General features: G+C 42.7%; 1 protein-coding gene across 1 annotated transcript in view; it reads right to left on the minus strand.

Moving 5' to 3' along the window:
* Positions 1-15,637, minus strand: part of BMPER (BMP binding endothelial regulator) — a 410,362-nt gene extending 394,725 nt beyond the window's left edge. The window contains exons 1-2 of the mRNA XM_006832140.1: positions 15,370-15,637; positions 14,246-14,331 (exon numbers count right to left, since the gene is read on the minus strand). Of these exons, the coding sequence (XP_006832203.1) occupies positions 14,246-14,331; positions 15,370-15,502 (219 nt within the window). The 5' untranslated portion in view covers positions 15,503-15,637. The remainder of the gene's footprint in view (positions 1-14,245; positions 14,332-15,369) is intronic.
* Between the last annotated feature and the right edge of the window lie 6,996 nt (positions 15,638-22,633).

Genomic DNA, 22,633 nt, shown 5'->3' on the forward strand with positions numbered 1-22,633 from the left:
CATTGCAATAACCCATCAGGATAAATATCTCTATTGTGGAAGCACAGAGGAGCTCCAAATAACTAGCATTGTTGCTGCTGTTGTGAAGTGCCATTGAGTCAGTTCTGACTCATAGTGAACCTGTCTAAAGTTTCTGAGGAGCAGCTGGTAGGTTCGAACTGCTGACCTTGAGGAGCAGCTGGTAGGTTTGAACTGCTGACCTTGTGGTTAACAGCCCAGTGTTTACCCTACAGTGCCACACCAGGACTCCAAGTGTGGGACCATATGAAATTGCTGATTCTATAGGTCAAAAGGAGTTAGAAAATTCTCATATGGTTCAGCCTAACACACCAAAATCTGGGAGCTCTGCATTTTTGTAACATGGCCAACAAGTGTGTGAAGTATTTTAAGTAAAGTTCTCTTTGCCGTCGTCCAGTGTATGGTTGACATGAAACAGTCTTCTTTACTCACAGTTTGTAATAGGTCCCAACCATTCCCCTACACACACGCACACACGCACCCACAGAGGGAAAGGAAGCCATCGCCATCTGGTACATGCATTTCCAGCCCATCCCAGCGGGGTGAAAGGGGGGTTACTCCTTGCAACAGAAGCCACCCCCAGACTAATGGGACTCACAAAAAAAGGGCAGGCTCTGCATCCTTCCCTGCCAACCGGTCCTTCCTCAAATTGGGACTTGAGTCACCCTTTTAAGGGCAATAAATTTCCATCAGGCGCTCACCTATGTGCTAATGGGGCTCAGAGCTGACCTCTGGTGGGTCCTAGTGGGCTTCAGAATCATTGCTTTGCAGGTGCTTGCCAACAGGAAATCACCACCTCTCGCCTCTCAGCTCTAACATGATGTCCTAGTAGTGGTCAGCTGCTAATGGAAAGGTTAGGGATACAGCTCAGAAAGACCTGATGATTTGCTTCTGTAAGGATTGTTGTTGTTGTTGTTGTTATCAAGTGCCATCAAGTTGATTCCAACCCATAGCGACCCTGTATAGACTTTTTCCGAGGAGCGGCTGGTGAGCGTGAACTGCCGACCATGTGGTTCATATCAACTTTGCAGTCCAGCACATTCATCCACAGCACCATATAGTCCAGAAAACCCTGTGGAGTAGTTTTATTGTGTCACATGACACACAATAACAACAATTCTAACAAGCCCCAGTCCCTCCAAGGAATGTAAGAAATGCAAGTATGGGGTGAGACCCTAATCTTGTGACGGAGCAGCACTCAAGTGGGAGAAGGTCTGATTGATGTCTCACATCCTCTCACTCAGGAAAAGCGTTCCACTGAGACCAAGAGCAACTGTTATGTCAAGGTCTTGATGCTACTGTTTTACACCATAAATCCACAGAGGGCAGACCCGACAAGCTGTGGGAGCTTCTAGAATTTGTGGACTTTTGAAAGGTAAAGAAACAGAAAGAGGCATTCAAATGGAGCACGACAAGTTTTACTGGAGGCAAAGGCTGCTGACAAGAGGAAGCTCCCTGCCTCTGGGTCAACAGGGAATCATTTTAACATCTTGATTCAAACAGTTCTGTCCAAATAAAAAATAAAAAGGGAAATCATTTTTTTTTTCTTTATAAGAATCTCTAAGAATAAACATGGAGAAGGAAGAAAATGTCATTGTTTTGCTCAGTCAAAAGGAAGCAGTGACAGGGTTACAGAAACCTGAACGTCAGTTGTCACTACATCCACAAATGTCCTCAAACTGGAACCAAGGGAGATAAACCAAAACCAATCCAGTTGCTGTAGAATCAAGTCAGACTTTGACAACCCTGTACAATATAGGGCAGAACTGCTCCATAGGGTTTTCAAAGGCTGTGACCTTCCAGAAGCTTATCACCAGGACTTTATACCAAGGTACAACTAGGTGGGTTTGAACTGCCAACCTTCTGGTTAATAGTTTAGGGCTCAACCATGTGTGCCTCCCAGGGACTTAGTTTGTTTAATGCACACTGAAAAATAAGATAAAGATTCTCAAAATGCCTCTGTCTGAGATCCAAAAACTGTCAGAACAGCTCTGGTTATCATGAGTCTCTGTGGGCCAAAGCCATCTCTCCTGGAATAGGATCTCTGAGGTCACCCACAGCTGTGAAGGCCAAGGCAGAACCAGAGAGGCCCACCACGGGAGCTAAAAATAAGATGCTAAGCCTACACCTACCAAACGAATAGCCATGAACAACTCTCCAGCCAAGATCTCTTTAATTGACCAAGACTACAAGAGTTATTTTGGAAATGTGTGTTTTCATAAGTTAGAATTTGATCATTATCTCCATCATTTTCTTTGAAGTGTCTCTGGGGTACCATAACTCCTAGAGTCATTGTATGGCAGTTCCATTAAAGGAGAGCATTCTGGGCAAGCACTGTGGTCAGAGAAGATGCCACTGGTCCCGCCCTCTCATTTGCAACTGTTGAGTTACCTGCTTGGAACCTTAAAATTGCAGGAAGATTACAGACCTTTGAACTTCTCATTTGGCAGATCTGGGTTAGTACCTCCCATTACCTAACATTTTTTTGAAAAGCAAAGCAAAAAAAAAAAAAAAAAAAAAACTCATTACACTACATGTACATACAATAAGGCCTTTGTCCTTAAAAGAAAAACATAATTTTCAACAGAGTCAGCTCCCAGAAGCCAAGGGAGCTAACATCCAGAACCTAATATAAACATGAAGTCTTGTGTCAAGATTTCAGAGTTAGTCTCTTTGAAAGAGGGGAGGAAACACTGGAGAATGCCAGCTACGGAGATCCGGAGGCATTTTTCATTGTGACTTTTGAAAGTGGAAATGAGATCATCCTCCTTGTCCTTTCTCAGTACTGTCATCTACATTTCTGCTTTTGACAGTACAGTATTCCTACAGGAGGAAATGTTCCTTACATCAGAAATGACAGCAAATCTGAGTATCTATGATTATACATTTATATCTTCTTGTTGTTGTTATTAAGTGCCATCAAGTCGGTTCCAAATCACAGCGGCCCTGTATAGAATATCCGAGGAGTGGGTGTTGAATTTGAACCACAGATCTTGTGGTTCAAATCAGCCTTGTGGTCCAGTACACACTGCCACACCACACCAGGACTCTCAGGAGTAGCAAAGAGATCACTTGAGATCACTTAAGTTAATTATTTGTAAGCTACGTGAAGATATATGAGTGGTTATCATTCACTGATTTTTTTGCCCCTGACATAAACCTTTTTTTTTTTTTTTTAAGAGAAATTTTGGGTTTAGAGAAAAATTGTTGGATACTATATTTGCAAATGAGAGTACATTCCACTTTCAAAGTGTTTTTGTAATGGTTACTTCGGATTTCTTTTATGAAGGACATTAATCTTCTGTGAGAAACTCTCTGTGAGAATCGTTCTTTAGAACTGGGAGTTCCATTGGTGGGAGAGGGAAAGCTATCTCAAGTGTTAACAACCCAAACTATAAACAGGAAACTCCATCCAAACTCCCACTCAAGTCCCAAGGTTGGGGACCTCTTGCTGAAGCTAGAGAGCCAAAAAGATGACCAGGGCAAGGTTCTTACACTTGAAGACCTCAATCCTTTCATTGTAAATTCACTCAAATAGCTACACTATAGGAGTCCTGGCGTGGTACTGCAGGTTAATGTGCTGGACTGCAAAGTCGGTTTGAACTGCAAGGTCAGTGGTTCAAGCTCACCAGATGCTCTTTGGAAACCCTATACAGGGTTGCTATAAGTTGGAACCCACTAGACAGCACTTAACAATAGCAGTAGGAGTCTCCGGGTGGCACAAATGGGTAAGAAGCTGATAACCAAAAGATTGGCAAGTCAAGCCCACCCAGAGGTACCTTGGAAGAAAAATCTGGGACATGCTCCTGAAAACCCTAAACCCTATGGAAAACAGATCTACTCTGCAACAAACACATGCAGTCACCATGAGTCAAAACTGAGTCAGCGGCAGGCGGGTTTTGTTTTCAACTCTACTATATACACTCGCCTCTCAAGAAAGGCGGAAGTAAAGTTCTCAGGGTTGTTGGCCACAAATATTCAAAGCTGTGTGGATATTCAGAGCTCACATGTCCAAATCTGGTCATACATGTCAATCTGGGCTGATACTTTAAATGGACTGTCCCCCATACAGGCCCTAAACCACAGATATGCATAGGAGACCACAGTTTGTCAGGAAGCATTTCACTCTTTTAAATAGGGGAGACTCTGAAGCTCCAGCCTCAACAGGTCCACTGGGTCATTTGTTTCATGTGTCTGCCTCCCATCTGCCACTTCCTGATTCAGTGGCAAGTCCACAAAAAGGCAACTGGGTCTCACCGTGAAAGCAGCATTGAGCTAAGTCGTCCACAAATGGGTAATGATCAAGCCGGTGAGCCTTTGAAGAGGAGAGCTGGATGAGCCACCACCTCGCTAAGTGCTACAGGGGTTTTCCCTCTTATAACAGAAAGGACAGCAGTCAGTTTTACCAAAGCTCCGTTGTCTATTCTGACAAGAATTCAGAAGAGACACACTTCATACATGCTGAAAGTGAATTATAATGAAAACAATCCACTAAGTCACTTTCTAGAAGTATCGATCAAATAGGTATGGCGCTGTGGGTTAATGCGTCAGACTATAAAGCCGTTTGAACTGCAAGATCAGCAGTTCAAGCTCACCAGCTACTCCTTGGAAACCCTATACAGGGTCGCTATGGGTCAGAATCGACTTGACGCCACTTAACAACAACAACAACAACTGAGTCGCAGCAGCTGTCTGTTTTGAAAAGCTTGCTGCGTCCCAGATTCTGTTTTTAAAATGTTGCGTTAACTCATGATTCTGAAGAAGATGAAGGCATTGTGACTCTGAAAGATTAGGCAATTCATCTAATACTACACACTATTAAGGTACAAAGATGGAAAATCACTGATGTTAAAAATCAGCCTGGGCCATTTGCTTTATTTATTACTTGCATGTAAGTCTGTATCCTTCACAACAACTCAGTTTACACTGTGTGCAAAGAAAAGTTGTTCACAAACATTCTCTTATCAAAGCTATCCGTATCCTACAGCCAGCACTGAGGCTCACACTGACGTTTCCCTTTAAAGATAAAGCTGAAGTGTATGTACACATTGTGCCTTGCCCAGTACACACAACTAAGGCCCAAAAGGTCAAGGTGTCCACTCAGTGTCAGACAAACACTAGGTGGAACTTGACTCAGAGCTTCTGAGACCAAAGCTGCCACTTCATGGACAAAATGGACATTAGAAATGTCACAAGTAAAAAAAAAGGAAAATCTCAAATAAATACAAGTAAGACATTCAATTCTATCATAATACTTCAAAAACATTATTAACAGTCTGGAGTCCTGGTGTGGCACTGTAGAATCAGTGCCACTGGACTGCAAATCACAAGGTCTGCGGTTCAAACCCACCAGCTGCTCCTCCGAAACCCTATACAGAGTCACTATGAGTTGGACCCAACACAACAGCACTTAACAGCAACATTAACAGTTGAATCAACTTTAAAGTTTATAGTAGTAAGTTTTTATACTGGTTAGGTTCTTTTATATTATTGTTCATATCCATTTAAAAAAAAAAAAAGTTCCTCAATGTGGACTGGTGACAACTTTGGACATGTTATCAGAAGGGACAAATCCCTGAAGAACAATGACCACTCTTGGTAAAGGAGAAGATCCGTGAAAAGGGGGAGCCCTCATGAGATGCACTGACATAGTAGCAGCGACAATGAACTCAAACACAGCAACAGTTGTGAGGATGACTCAGGTCCCAGTCGTGTTTTGATCTGTTGTCTATGCATAGGATCACTATGAGTTGGAATCCACTCGATAGTAACTTAACAGTAACCATACCTACAGAAACCTTATAAAGACATTTGTGAAAGTGCATTACTTTTTATCCATGAAAATAGTTTCATTTTGGTGCCTTTTTAAGTGTTGTTGTTATTGTTGTTAAGTGCCATCAAGTCTGTTTTGACTCCTACTGTCCCTATATAAGGTTTCTGAGGCTATATATCTTTATGGGAGTAGAAAACATCATCTTTCTCCAGAAAAGCAGCTGGTAGGCTTGAACTGCCAACCTTTTGGCTAAGAGTCCAGTGTTCAGCTCATCCTACAGAGCCATAGCACTCCCTTTTAAAATGCTATGTTGTATTTATTCACTTTTGCTAAGATCCTTTAAAATCTAAGTTTGCAAAGTATGTGATCTCTGAAGTAAATTTTTTAAATACCCACAGCAATTCTGGAGTCCTGGTGCAGCACTGTGGGTTAATGTACTGGACTGCAGTCAGTTTGAACTACAAGGTCAGTGATTCAAGTCCACCAGTCGCTCCTTGGAATCTCTATACAGGGTCACTATGAGTTGGAATCGACTCGACAGCACTTAATAACAACAACAACGGCAATTTTAGTTTGGGTTTCCTGTCACGTAGGAGTCCACCAAATCCCACTTACGATCAGTACAAATTTCTGTGTAAATATGCAGTAGGATCAGTCTAGAGAGGTGGATGACATGTTTTATCCCTTCATCCTTCATTCTTCCAAAGGTCCAAGAAGATGGACTCATCTTCTTTGATAGTCCCCTGGAATCTTCAGGCTAACCCTCTGCAGTTTCCATACCACTGGCCTTTATTTTCTTCAAACATCTTTTCCCTTAGTTTCTCTATCCCTGGTTCTCCTCCTGCCCCTACTGAAACAATTTCTCGATCTCCTTCCTGGATTTCTCCCTCTCCCACCACCACTCTTCTCTGAAATATAACCCTACCTCTAGCAACTATCGCATCTCATTTCTTCAATCTCAATGGAGACCCCTCTCCAAGACAAATAATTTTTAATCCCAAAGCTTCAACGTAGACAGTTAACCGAGTGCTATTCCCTGGTCCTAAATCCTCTATTGAGATCAAGAGCCACAATCTTAAGAACCACCTTGGCTTGTCTACTTGGATGGTTTATCAATTTCCAGTTCCTAAAGTCTGAACTTACTGTTACCTCTATCCACATCCTTGTTCTCCTTCACTTCCTACATTATCTATAATACTGGCTGGTCAGCTCAAAATTACCTTTAATTGGTTGCATTTCTCACTGCCGTCATATATTTTGAGATCAAGTGCTGTCAACTCAGATTCCAAAACATCTCTGTAGATCCCATGGTACCCAATGGCTTGTCAATGTGCTGTGTGCCTTTGAGACAAGCCATCTACTTTTGATTCTTGTATAAGATGCGTGTTAAAACTGAGGACACTACTCTCATGGTACTATCTGTCAGACTCTGGTCTGACAGAGTCATTTGTCAGCGGGTCTGCAACAATGTAAAGCATAGGAACACTTACTTTGAGTAGGAGGGAGACCTGGCAGCAATCTGGAATGGGAAGTAAAACCATTTGATTTAAGTGGCATCCGGCTATCAAGACGCCAGGTGATGAGCAAAATGACTGTGATGCAGACACACTCTAGCACATTATTCCACAGTAAGGACAGCCGTGTTTCAATAACTGTGTCTTGTTGGAAGTAGTATGGTGTCTTTTAATGAAAATACTCTAGAACTAGAAAGTAGTTAAAGAAATTCAAAAGTAGGGACAGGTCTCTCCAACACCTCCTTTCCATACCATTGCCTATCCCTGCTCAAGACCCACTTGCTCTCACCTGACTGCACAACTTTCCTAGACTTTGTTATCTAAACTCCAGCCACTCTGCCTTCTAAACAGTTCCCACAAAAACTCTGAAGGCATTGATACAAAACACATAGTGTCTCATGTGACTGCACAAAAAGACTAAATGGCTCCCCTCAATTAAATAAGTAAAACTAATCTTTCTGTGTTACTCAAGGTCCCTTTGATTTTTCTAAATCCAGTCCCATTGCAGCTTTGGTCTCACTGAGCTCTGCCTTTCCCAGATACAACATTCTCACATATGTGCCTTTCCTCAAACAGCGCCTGGCCTAGAGTATCCTTCTTTTTCATCACAGTCCCAGATACCCCTGAGGGATCTCATCTAGCCCCCAGCTGCCATTGAGTCAAGTCTGATACATCGTGACTCTGGGTGTATCAAAGTAGAACTGTGTTCCACAGGATGTCTGAAGGAGACTGCCATCCTTTCTTTGGAGGTGCCTCTGGGTGGCCTCAAACCTGCTTGAATTCATCCTAGAATTCATCTACAACTCCCTTAGTACTTGGATTAGAGTCTATGAGAATGCTTTTCTTTCTGTCTCTTCTGTAAAACTTACTTATGCATGTGTCTGTCTCCTCCATTAGACTGTGGGCAAGAACCTGTCCTACTGGTCATTGTCTCTCCAAAAGCGCCCAACCAGCACAATGCTTCAAACACAGTAAAGGCTAAGAATAATAAAATAAAATGGAAAGAGAGGATGAGGTGTGGAAAGAAGTAAGAAAGAATAATATTATTGGATTTATGAACTGCTATCCCTAGTGCCTTGAGTGGTGTTTTATAGAACTAAAACTGGGACTCGGGAGGTCTTAAAATACACACCCAACTCGTTTACTGATCTTAACTAAGTTCAATAAGCACACTTAGGTCTCCCAGCACCATGGAAGGTGGCATTATTCAAATTATTTTATAGAACAAACGATTCCAACTATCAGTTAGAAGTGTCCTACGTGAGGGTGTGAAAAACTGTTTTCCTTGGTTTGTTCTTCACAGTGTTTACCAATTGGCTCTCTTTGTCAACATTTCACCTTGCCTGACTTTTCCAATCATCTGCTATTCTTCTGCCCTCATCCTATTTGTATTTCAGTCTGGAGAAGGGCTCTCCTTCCTCGACATTATTGCTTACACTTAAAACCCAGTTACTGGTGACCCTCTTGTTCTCCAGATGGGTGCCATGAAACAAAATGAAAACATGTCTATAGCGGGATGGGGACGGAAAAGGGGAGCACATGAGTAAGTAGGCAGCAAAAACACACTTAGGCCTGGAACGGGGTCGAGAGACTTCCACAAGACGGGCCAGGAAAATCCCCATGATGCCAGACCACTAGACAGTTTTTCCAGAATTACCAGGCTCTGGAGTCTCAACCCTACCCCTCTGCCAATATAATTACAAGTGAAGGTGACCCTGCAGGCATAGAGATGTAAATACTCTGCAAAAAGGAGGCCCCCACTTCCGTGGAAAGTTTTTTTTGTTTTTTCTTTTAAATGTTTAATGGAGAATAAGAAAGAAACTTATACCAGGACCCACAGATCAATAAAGAAGCAGGCCTCAAGGGTTCAGTCCAAGTCTGGATGGACAGACAAGTCCACTGCAAGTTACTGATATAATCTCGTCCCATTCATAAAGATGGGTGGCCTCGGCATTGTTATCCCTACCTCTTCTCTATCAGTTATACTTTTGTCCCGTTCTGCTGAACCTTTGCATCCTAGTCAACGTGAATAAATAAGAACAAAAACCAATAATATCATCAGCAACAATAACAAACCATTTGTGAGAGCTTACTATACGCCAAGCCCGGGACCAAGCTCCTAACATGCTGTATCTCATGTAATTCCCAAGGCTACCCAATGAGCTGGTACTGAGATTCATCCCCTCTCTCCAGATGGATCAGCACTGAGCTGCTAACTACAAGGTTGGGGATTCAAGTCCACCAGCTGCTCCACAGAAGAAAGATGAGGCTTTTTGCTCCTGCAAAGATTTAGAGCCTTGGAAACCCTATACAGGGTCACGGTGAGTCAGAAATGACTCAAAGGCACTTTACAACAACCACATATACTAAGTGCAGTATTTCTCTGAATATCTCAAGACTACCTTACATACTCCCCACTCACTGGCTTTCTCTCCTCTCTCTGTGTCACACACACATAAATTGAACCCTTATGCAAAGCTATCTCCCTCATCCTCAAACATGTGCCCAACACTTGTTCAGATAATAGAGATCTATTCTCCAGCCAGTTAATTTGCACGATGAAAAACATGAGGATTTGATAAAGATAAGGCACCCAAGAGAATCTATGATGCTAGTAGCTACTTATTTGGTGATAGAGGATCTTTACGAACAAAAAAAAAGTGGAAGACAGCAGACAAGGTCTCCTCTGTTTTCACCATTTGGTTGGCTCCAAGAAGGTGGAGTCCCACTTCTTGCAACACCAAATTTCACCTTGCTTTTTATGAGCAAAGGATCCATTTGTACATTGCACCTCTGGATTTAAAAGAGGAAATTTAAACCTCAGAATAATGTTTTTTGCTGAACAAAACGTATGCCAAACTAAGCTCTGACTTCTGGTTTTTTGAGGCCCAGCCTCCAAAGTTTTCTCAGATTTCCAGTGCTGGGCTGAACGAAACGGCTTCCGCTATTGCCTTCTGTTCTACAATTTGGTAGAGAAGGAAGGGCTAAGAAGGAGTACCGCTTCTCAGGTATACTTGGTGGGCTTGATGACGTCTTAAAGCTCCAGAGAATGACTTTAAATCAATCTATCTGTTCACAATGGACTCAGCTGTACTTCAGAGAACGCACCAACATGCTTTTTTTTAACATTATGGGAAAAATAATTCTAGTAAGGAAAATAAAAATTTCACACAAAGCAGCAATAAACCTGGGCCTCCCTTCCTTAGACCCATAAAAGACTGTTTTGTAAGGCAAGGGCAAGGCCATGATTTGCTTTCTAACTAAACAATAAAGCACTTGCATATTAACCTCAACTGCCGACCCTGGATTTGGGGATTTCCTAGATTTTAGGACAGTGGTCCAACTTTTCACCTTCCCCCTTGAATGGATGAGCTGAGGCTCTTTGGCCCGTAAATTTTTAAACGCTATCCATCACCAGTTACCAAACAGGTTATTCTTGGACCTACTCCTGGTTCTGGCAAGATGCTCAGGTCTACACCGATGGTGATAAATGAAAATTCAATTATTCGGTTCTGCTTACTGTGACCGCTGAATCACTGTCACCCTCAAAACCCCACAGAAATGAGCTCCTTCCACCTTTGAAACATTTCAGAGCTTAAAAGTTTAAGTCAGGCCAAGTTGATTTTGTGGGGTTTTTCAAGCTTTTACACTGTAATTATATGCAGACTTTGTGCCACTTATTCCTCCCAACTGTAACATTTTACATCTTTTTTAAGCATATGTCGAGGTTAGCTTTTTTTTTTTCCTTTTTTAGTGCATGTTATGAAATAAGATATAAGCTTATTCTCAGCCTCAGGTACCTTTCTGCCAAAAGGTTGGACCAACACAAACTAAATATGACTATTTCCTTTATCCAAAGTACAGTTTAGACTATTACATACCCTCTTAATGTACATACATAAAACTAACTCACAAGTAAAGCTCCCTGCAGGTCAAGTGAACTCATAAGGAGATTTTCCTTTCATATAATGTGATTAACAAACATTAACTAACTGGACTCCTAAAAGACTTAGGAGGAAAAAAAGATCTCCAGGAAACCCAAAAGGTAAATTAACTCCATGATCTTTCTATCTTCTCTCTATTTTGTCTAGACTTTAACTGAACAAATAGTCTGTTTGTCTAGTATCAGCCAAAACTAAGAGGTCCAATCTGCCTCTTTCCTTACGATCTTCACAAGCTATTTAACCCCTCTGAGCCTCAGTTTCCTCGTTTGTGAAATAAGGAGAATAACCCACAAAGAATTTTTTGCTAGGACAAAATGAAATAAGGGAGCCCTGGTGGCACAGTGGGTTACACTTTGGGCTGTTAAACACAGGGTCACCAGTTCGAATCCACCAGTCTCCATGAAAGAAAGATGAGACTTTCTGCTTCCATAAAGATGTACAGCCTCAGAAACCCTATATACAGTGTCGTTATGAGTCAGAACCGACTCCACAGCACATAATGGCAATAAATGAAATAATGCAGATTTAGAGAGTACCCACCAAGCAAAAAGTACAGTGGTAATAAATGTTAGTTGTTATAAATGTAACACATTCATGGTACCAGTTCCTAAACACTCATATAGCCTACCTTCTAGCTGCAGTAGATATATGCCATTATGGGATACTTTAAAATTCACAGTGTATCATGGTGCCCCAAAGATGTACAAGGAGATGCATAAGGAGAAATGGTAGTTCATCTATTCATACTTGATTTTACCAAGTCAATCACAAATATTTGGGAAACAATTATGACTTTGACAACTTGGGTCCCATCATGCTAGACCCCTGCAGAGGTCGCCAGGACGAACCATTAAGTCTTCACGCTAGGCTCTAAGGCATCTTCTGAATAATTGTTGTTGTAGATAAGTACAGTCCAGTAGGATCTGACTCATATGAACCCTGACAGGAGCTCTGGTAGCGTAGTGGTTACGAATCGGGCTGCGAACCTTAAGGTCAGCGGTTCGAAACTACCAGCCGCTCCACGGGAGAAAGATGAGGCTTCTACTCCCGTAAAGATTTACACCCTCGGAAACCCTGTACAGGGTCGCTATGGGTCGGACCCGACTCGATGGCACTTAACAACAACAACAACATAGGGTTTCTAAGGAACAGCTGATGGACTTGAACCACTGGCCTTGTAGTTAGTAATCTAGTGTTTATCCTACAGTGCCACACCATGTGAGTTCAACTGCCAGAATCTTGATGTTACATCTTTAGAAAGGAATTCTGATATAGCTCACCCAAAGTAGGTCATTCTAAATGTTATAAAGTATTAAAAACCATAAAGGATCCACTGCTCCTTCTGACCTTAGTCAATATTTTCTGGGGGAAAAACAAAACATTATTCCCCTTTGAATTCCAAATGATGCATGCTTTTTCTCTTCCTTCTTTTGCCTTCAAAAAGGCAGGATTCTAACATTTATACATTTATCAGTTAAGTCTCCACATTTAGGGAAATGCATGGTTGGCCAAGATGCGCAAAATCAAAAGTGTATATTTAAACTTCGTAAATAGTAATATTGCTAAGGAAAAACAGACATTGTTTCACATGTGGAGTTCCAAACACATTTCAATCTTATTTGGTCAAGCTAATTTCCTCTGAAATCTTAAGAGGTTACACCGATAAAAGAAATTTTTAAAAATCGAAAGAAAAAATCCCCACCCAACGGAGCTGTATCCGTAAATCTACAACTGAGTCCAAATTTAACCTCAAAGCTTCTTCCTAACAGATTCTGTGGTAAGAGATCATTAATTAGCACAAAACAAGAACCCCTTTCTCTTAGCTCTTTTTCAATAGGCAAAAATACTCATCGTCTCAGCAAAAATAATACATTTCCTACTCCGGTTTCTGTTGATTCCCTTAGTCTTTCGAACCTGATAATCATTTAATATAGGCATTCACCTTCACCCATTTATCATTCCTCAACATTGACCGCATCCCTTGTCATTAAAAAGTTTGGACAGTTTAAGCCCAGATGGTTTGGCTTTCACCTAAAAAGAAAAGGATCCCTTCTCCAGTTCCATACAGAATGCAGATCTGGTAACAAGTAGTCATCTATCACTTGGGGGTTTTGCATTTGACTGCCTTCATGTATCTCCAGCAGTGGTTTTCCTGATGTGGTAGTTTTTAATCAAGGTTTGCTACAAGTGATTGGCATGCAAAGCACTTTTAAGAAAAAATGCTGCTCTGGGTCTATATTTCATCTCAGAATTTCTTATTCATATAGCTTAATCTCTCCATGCAGTTACTTAATAAATAGACTTATTAACTATTAAGCTAAAATAAATCAAGTTGTTGTTGTTGTTGCTGTTGTTTTTAATCTACTAACCACTGACAGTGTTAACTACGTAGCTGGCAGCCAAGTGACATTTCCAGTTAAGGAAAGAATTGTTCTTTTTGATGAATTCTTTCAAATCAGAAAAGAAGACTGTATTTGAGATTGTAGGGTAGAACAGACCAAAAAAAAAAAAAAATCTAAGATTTTATCTTGTCTTCATTTTTGTCCTTTCTGACTAATCACCTCTTTTCCCTTAGCCATGTATCTTATCTGTGACCTTTATATCTAAATGTTATCTCATTATTTTCCTGCTGAGCTCAAAAGACAGAACCCAGGCAGAAAGTTTGCCAGCAGCTATGATTTGGCACAGTAGCCATTACTGGGAATAGATATTGCACATTGTAATTACTACTGAGACAAAGTTATACAAAGTCCATCTTCAATTTACTTCTGTGACCATATGGCAAAGCTAAGAATTCCCAGTGTGATGAAACTGGTATGTGCCAAAGTCTATAAAACTCATAAATTCCACTGAATTCAATTCATAAATGATTGTTACATACCTACTATGCGCAGCTTTGTAAGGACTGAATGACATTTTTAAGATCTGGTTTTATTACAACACTTCATGGATTTATCTCATGAGAGGGTGTAGCTGAAATCGATCTCCACACTTACCAAGCAGACACACATTATGCAAGGGTTATCGGTGATAAATGGGATCTGAAGAACTTCGCCTTCATTTTCACATTTCGCAACGGAACCTGAAGTGAAGTAGGGGGAACTATTTTAAACTTAGCAATATAACTACAAACATTTAAAGTTTTACACTAATCCTCTTAAAACCATGATACTGAATTGCAGAAATGCTTTTTGAATTTTAAATGATCCAACACCCAAAGAATCTTTCACTTTAAAAAAATCCATTTCATATAGTTTTATTCGTACAAGTTGTATAGAAATAGATTTCTTTTTTTTTTTTTTTTCTTCCTCAGGTGGTTTAAGCACAATTCCAAGGATTTTACTGTATCTTTAATAATATTCCTCTGTTATAAATGCATTTATACTAAATACAAATAAATCAAATTTGCTATTATGGCAGATTTTCAATTTGAACAAAATTCAGGGCTGTCAATGAACAGGCCTTTAGATGGTCCTGCCTTATATTGTCTTGGGTTGAAATCACTTTCTGAAACACAATCCTCCTTTCTCTACTCTTAGAAATGGACTCTATATTTTCTTTTCTGCACCAGGTGTCAGTAAAGTATGTCCTTCAGAATACCAGCTGAGGTCTTCACCTGCCTGAAAACATATAATTATTATATCCTGCGATTATTATCCTTTTTTAATATTATGGTTTCTTTAAATTCAAGGTCTGGAAAACGGGTGATTTAAAAAGCGCTCTTAGCTCAGAAGGGATACTGAACCCTATAGGGACAGAAAGGAGTGTGTACATAAAAAAGGTGTAAATGTTTCCCTTCATTGTAATACGGGGAGAAGTGATTAAAATAAGAATTGAGAAACATGCTACAATCAACTTCCAAGTTTAATGTGAAAGAATTTCTATTATCTTTATCACTTCATTGAAGTCTACAGCCACTCAGCCTTCAACCTCTAAACCGGCTCACAACCTTCAGACTCCCCTACCTCCCGGGCTTTGCTTCATCTCCATCCCGCCAGCGAGGGGCAGGCGCCAAGGTGCGCGCTCCTCACCCTCCCACCCCCGAGGCAAGCCAGTGCCTCTTCTCCCAGGTACTAAACCAACGTCGGGGAGGACCAATCCCTCCCGCCCCCTCCCCTACCTGTCAAGAAGGAGGAAGCCAGAGACATGGGGACCCCCGAGCAATTGAGCAGCAGCAAGACGCAGCAGGTAATCCCGGGCGAGCGCCGGCAGGGACGCTCAGCCAGAGCCCTGACGCCGGAGAACCAGAGCATCGTCACCTGGAGGGAATCCCGGGCGACTGCAGGTCCCGCGCCGCCGCCTCTGCTCCGCTCCCTCGGCTCGCAGTCAAAAAGGGCTCTCAGCCGGCGTGTCAGGAGACAGTCCGCGAAAGAGGGAGGCGGGCGCCCGGGAGCCGGGGGGATGGGGGGTGTTGTAGACGAGAAACGGCGGGAGGGGGAGGCGAGGGGTGGGGGTCGCGCAGGGAGGAGGGGTCCTGCAGCCAGACTCGTCCAATGCGGCTTCTTTTTTTTTTTTTTTTTAGGGAGTTGCTTGCCGCGCCTTAGTCTCTCCACGCTGGAGAGGGGGCCGGGAGGAGGGGGTGTCGCAGCTGCAGGAAACTGACCAAGTGGAGCACCATCGCTGCGGACTTCGCACCGCCGCTCCTCCTCCTCCGCCGCCGCCGCCGCTCGGGCTGCAGCTACAGCCCCGGGCGCTGCCGCTGCCGCTGCCGCTGAGTCCTCCACTCCTGCACTCCCCACCCCCTGCCCGCCCCGCCGGCTCTCAGCCCGGCCGGCGCGCACGCTCGCTCCGGCGCTAGAGCCAGAGGCGCACCGGCCGCCTCTTTGAACCCGCTGGGGGCGCCCCGGTACAGGAAGGACTGCGGGAACCCCTCACTGGGGACACGTCCCGGCCGCTCCCCAGGCTTTCGAGGGAGGTCACCGGCCCCGGAGGTGCGGAGCAGAGTGGGCAAGGCGCCTCTCCACCTCCAGGCGCGCGCGGCGCCTTCTCCGTTTCCCGGGAGAGCTACCGCCACACCGGGGATGCTGAGCTACTCTCGCTCACGCCGACTGCCCCAGCTTTGGGAAAGAGCGACAAACGGGAGTCTGGAGAAGCCCTGCAACTTTTCATGCCCTGCTCTGATTCTCTCTGGCGAGGGCGCAACAACGGACTCGTGGGCTGAGCCAACCAAGGGAAAAGTGGCCTTAGAGATCCCTGTTGTTTGCTTATGTGTGCGAGTCCTTACACCAAAGAGGACAGGCGCTGGGACGACACTCAAGGGTGATTAATAAATGCACAGAAGAGGACTCTTTTCGCCCTTTAAAAGAGCTGCAGTCGCTCGGAGACTCCTCCCTTCCAACCTCGGTGGACAGGGGCAGGGAGGTGCTTGTTGGACTAATCTTTCATTCAACCGAGAAAGAGGGAGGGACTCGTCGGGCTGCTAATCTCTGGCTGAGGCCAGGGCGGTGGCGGTTTGCAGCGCGGAGTTCCGTCTCCGCAGCCCCCGCCCGACTTGCGCCCTTCTCATCTCCAACAGCCCTAGGTGTCGGGAAGATTAATCCGACGTCCCGCGGATCCCCCAAACATCGTGGCCTCCGGCTCCAGCGCGTCACCCTGTCTCTGGGGTTTAAACCAAGGTGAATTAAAAGGCGCCGAGTAGAGGTGGAAATGCGGGGACGCTTAGCAAGTGTTGGGACCTAGTGCCTAGCTGTCCACCGATTTACGATCCCTCACGATGGGCCATCGGCTTTCTCTCCTAGAATGGGATCCAACCCGCCCATTCTCCCAGCTACAAATCGGCCTGGGTAGACTCCAACCAAAGGACAAATCATGGACAAGCCAGGCCCTTCCCCCATCCCGGCCCCAGACCCCAGCCGAACGGACCTTTCAGTCTCCTAGCCAAATGGGTAGTTTGCAGTAGCAGAAAGAATACCTTTGTAAAACAAATTAGTCTGTTTGCTGACACACTGAGTCTAGCTCCTTCTTAGCCCCAACCCCCTATTTTGGCTGTTTATTTATTTTCATTTTTTCGAGCGGTTTATAGACTTAGTTAAGTGCAACATTGCCAACGTCCCGGTACACTATGGAGCATATAAGAGCGCATTGCTCTGACGTGGGGAAGTAAGACAAGGAAGAGCTTTTCGCTAGGTTAACAATGCTCCATTTTCTTATCAAAACAGAGTTTTCATTTAAAACTTAAAAGAAGAATAAAAATGTGTGTTTTTTCCTCACACTCACCCCCCTTTAATAACACTAAGGCCAAGCAGCTTCCGGAAAATCAGTGTAGGTTTAATGTATTCATTAAACATAAAGAGAACTTGTAGAGGATAAAAATGTTTTTATAAGCACAGCATTACCTCCAAATGCAAGACTGATGAAAATATGAAGAATAAAATTAAAACGCATAGTCCCAGAGACGTGCAAGGAGGAAAGATTCTCCTCAGATGGGGTTTTTAGATTATTTTTTAAAAAGTTAATTAGGATTTCATTGCAGAAAACTAAGTAATGGGAAAGCTGAGGGACGCGTTACTGTATTCTGCTTCAGCAGATGACTGGGACAAATATGCATGAAGAAACTGCTGGAAATTTGAAGAGTGAGTTTGAGTTACTCTCATGCACCTACCCTGGCACCCTCCTCTTGGTTGGCATGACACATATAAAGAGTGGCATGGTGATGGGGAACTCACTAGCATGCACTCTAGGTGTAAATCCCAAACCACCTGAAACAGTTTCATCTGCCTGAAGTTTGCAAACCCAAAGATGTATAGAAGCTTGTGGCAAGCCTGTCTCTTCCTGTTTGTCTTAATCAGCTGCCACCAGTGATTTTCCTTGCTGCCTTTTTCTGCAAATGGGCCCTACTTCTTGAAAGAGCCTCCTTCGCCCCCAAGAGCATTTCTGAGTGCATCTGCTTTTGCTGCCTCTGACCCTTTAAGTGACAGTCTATCAGCTGCTGATTGGTCCCTACACAAAGCTCAGATATTCCAGGATCAAGTGAATGGATGAATAAATGAACTGAGGGAAGCACATAGATTTGCTTTCACATTTAAAATAAATCACATTTAAATCCAAATCCCAGAGTCAACCTTGACTGAAAATCAAAAGAGGAGGTGGGGGAAAATGTGTGTTTGGCTCCCTTTATGAAGTCTTTCCAGAGGGAAGACATCTTTCTCACACTTCGGACATATTATCAGGAGTGACCAGTCGCTGGAGAAGGATATCATGTTTGGTAAGGTGGGAGGGTCAGAGAAAAAGAGGAAGACGTCCAGCAAGATGGATTGGCAAAGTGGCAGCATCAGTGGGCTCAGTGGGCTCAAGCGTGGCAACAATTGTGAGATTGGCCCAGGACCATGCAGTGTTTCGTTCTGCTGTGCATAGGGTCGCTATGAGTCAGTACAGACTCAATGGCACCTAACAACAAGATGACATCTTTCCAGAGGGAAGAAGTAATGGGGCCTAGAGACCAATCAATACAAGACTTCAAAAATTTCATGGAAAAATTAGAATCAAAAGATAATGAAATTCGTCTTCAAAACTTTTCAAACCCCCTTGTATTTAACTCAGGGTCTCTGTCTCAGGTTCATGTAAGCAAAAGCACTGTCTCTGCTATTTCTTTTATAAATGTGTAACGTCATCAGACCCCAAAGCAATGCTGAATTCTCACTGAAGACATCAGTTAAATATATAATTCAGTAATGTGGATTCAAGGCCCAAAACTACTTCAAGAGAAATTATATCAACCCTATGTCCTAAAAAAAAAAAATTTTTTTTTTTAATTTAATTCACTCTTCAATACTGGATGAAGGAATCGTGGAACCACTAAGGGCCCCCTAGCCGCTCCTACACAACCCCACACAGGGCACTATGGGTCAGAAACTACTCCACAACACCTACAACAACAAAAGGGGAGGGCTTAATAGATTCCAGTTTTGTTTTGTTTTTAAGTCTTTTACCTTATAAAGAAGTCCTGATGTGGCACTGTAGGATAAGCACTGGACTGCTAACTTCAAAGTTGGTCCTTCAAACCTACCAGCCACTCCTAAGAAACTCTATGCAGGGTATCTATGAGTCAGAACTGACTCAAGAACACTTAACAACCACCACTTTATAAAAGTCACCGGTCTGGACAATTTAGACTTAACAAAGATAAGCAGTTCTACTACCAAAATGCCTACATTCCAGCAAGGGAGATAAAGTATGGACTTTCAAGGAAGGCAAGATTAGGCTTCCTGGAGTAGGTGGCACAAGAGCTGAGCCTTGAAGAAATGTGGGGTAGGGCTTTGATGGGATAAGGGCATCTGGGAAGAGCAATGAAGAGAATATTGTTGTTGTTAAGTGCCATTGAGTCTGTCCTGTATAGGGTTTCCAAAGAGCAGCTGGTGGCTTTGAACCACTGACTTTGTGGTTAGCAGTTCGGTGTTTATCCTACAGCGCCACACCAGGAGTCCTACATGGTAGCAATAAATCAGTTGGCTCTAGCTTTGGCCTGACCTTGAACAACTGAGAAACTTGGGAATAATGTGGAGCACATAGGCAGCACTTGAAAGATTACTGAGATTAGCAACAGGGATTTGGCCATGGAGTTGGAGTAGGTGCCTAATTTGTCTTTGGCCCTCTCAGACTACTTTCCTCAGAATGGAAATGATTTCTATAACTGTATTTCAGCAATCTGAGTCTAGATAGTACAGGTAGTTCAATGGTAGAATGTTCATCTTCCATGAGGGAAATCGGGGTTCAATTCCAAACCAGTGCATTCTATAGAGGCTTGTGTGTTTGATGACAAACAGATTTCACAGGCACTTCCAGATTAAGATGGGTTAAGAAGAAAGATCTGGAAATCTACTACCGAAAATCCTCCACTGAAAACCCTGTGGGTCACTCACAACTGTCATGGTTCAGGGTCAGGCAGAATTTGGATTCATTATGCATGTGCTATCCATGAGTGCTATCCAAGAGCAGAGGGGAGGATGCTACAAGGCAACTAGCGGTAACAATAACAATCATGATGCTAGTCGATGTTAAGTGCCATCTAGTCTGTTCCGACTCATAGTAACCGTGCAGAGAGTTTACGAGAAGCGACTGATGAGCTTGAACCACCAATCTTGCAGTTCAAACCAACCATGTGATCCAGTGCTTATCCTACAGGACCACACCAGGACTCATACTAGAGGAAGCAATTTCCATCTTCATCTGTTTGGTAAGGTTTGGGTAACACAGTGGATAACACCCATAAGTCATTATTTATCAACTCTTTAGCAACATCTCTATGATTCTTCTAGAGATAAAAGAAAAATGTGACTTCTATTCTTTAAAAAAAAAAAAAAGCTTTGGAGATCTTAGAAAACCAAAGAAGCCAGTTCCTGGGCCCTTCTCTTTAAAACTGAGAAATCTGAGAGCTAAGAGGTCAATGATTTGCCCAGGGTCACACATTACATTAATGGCATTGCCCATTTAAACAGAATTCCTCTGGCTCCCTGATCACAATGCTTTTCATTACAAATGTGCTGCCTTCTTGCATTATGAGTCATAAGAGTTATGGGAAAGGACCACTGGATGTTTTAGATATGATGCAAATTAAAGTTACAGAGTTAGCGCACGAGGTACTCAAATATTTATTGAACTGAACTGGCACCAAGAATACAAGCTGTAATACCATAAAAAGCAGACCATAACTTAGCTCACCAGTTGAACAGTGAATTTATTCTTAGATCTCTGGGCTAAAATGTTAAAGAGCTGTGCAATCTCTGCTGGGTTTTGCTGTTAGTTTACTTGGCCTCTCCGTCCTTCATAGAAGAGGCTGGTGTGAAGTCCTCTAAAATCTGTCCCTGAGCTCTAATGTCATAACAAAAATGTCAGAAGCTTGGGCGGGGGTGGGGAGGGAAGGAGAAGAACTTTTGGGGATAAAGAGGTGATAGGGAGACACTAGGCAATGACAAAGCATTGTTCCAACAATATTGGTGTAATTTATTTGAATGGTCATTTTCAAAATTGAACTACTAAGTCAAGAACCTGATCTTTTCCCATGTAATATCATTTCTGTTTGTAGTTTGCAGTCATGAAGTTCTTTTCTTATGATTATACAAGTGCAACTCAACCTACAACAACTGGTTTGGGATTTTGGGATCCTGTTAGAGTTGATTCTGTACTAAAACAAGGCATTTTGATAAGAATGATAAGACCAAACCATTATAAACACAGTTGAATCCAAATGCTTCTAGCAATTAACAAAACCACTGTTGCTTCCTTTAATATTATAATAAACAAACTACTCGTCACTCCTTCCCTGGTTCTAAACCATCCCTGTCCTAGCCCCAATCCCTGTCTCTGCAATCAAGGTATGGCATGAGTAACGGGGTAAGGTTTGTCTGTTTCACATACTACTTGTTCATTTAAATATCTATGGGTCCAAGCAACCCGGTCAGAATGTCATGGATTCTTAATCTACAATTAAATTAAAAGCAGTGATTTTTTAAACTTAAAAAACAAAACAAACAAACAAACAAAAAACTATCGAAACATCTAAAATATTTCAAAGTACTGGCTTTTTGTCAAGGATTCCCTGAATCAATGAATCATTTGAGACTGGGAATTATTGAGATAAATATTACTCTATTGCTAGGTAAACAATGGTGCTGCTCATTTATGGAGAACCAACCTGGTGTGGCTCTGTGGGTTAATGTGCTGGACTGCAAAGCTGGTTTGATCCTCAAGGTGGGTGGTTCAAGCTCACCAGCTGCTCCTCAGAAACCCTATACAGGTTCACTATGGGTCAGAACCTACTAGACAACATTTAAGAACAACATCTTTAAGACAGGATAGCTGGTGGCACTGTGGATTAAGCATTTAGCTGCTTGCCTCAATGGTAGTGGTTCAAACCCACCAGCCAATCTGTGGGAGACAGATGAGGTTGTATGCTCCAATAAAGATTTATAGTCTCCAAAATCCTATATGCAATCCTGGTGTGGTGCTGTGGGTTAATGTGCCAGACTGCAAAGCCGTTTGAACTGCAAGGTCGGCGGTTCAAGCTCACCAGCTGCTCTTCAGAAACCCTATACAGGGTCTCTATGGGTTGGAATCGATTCAAGGACACTTAACAACAACAACAAAAAAAAAAACCATATAGGGTTGCTATGAGTCAGAATCGACTTGATGGTAGTGTGTTTGTCTATTTTTATTTATTTATTTTGAAATCTTTGCGAAAAGATCTTTTCTCCACATTCACCCTGGTAAATCATTCTCCCAATCAGATTTACCTAATTAACAGCTTGCTTGGCATCAGAGCTGTGACCCGATCTGTCTACCTGCAGTATGGTGGCAGTGGAGGGTGTCAGACAACAAAACAATGCCTTGTACTTACTATTTTAGGTTTTACTAGCTCTCCTACAAGACTTCCAATCAGTATCTCAGAA

This window comes from Chrysochloris asiatica, unplaced genomic scaffold (assembly GCF_000296735.1).
Source record: "Chrysochloris asiatica unplaced genomic scaffold, ChrAsi1.0 scaffold00006, whole genome shotgun sequence".
In the NCBI taxonomy this organism is placed as follows: domain Eukaryota; kingdom Metazoa; phylum Chordata; class Mammalia; order Afrosoricida; family Chrysochloridae; genus Chrysochloris; species Chrysochloris asiatica.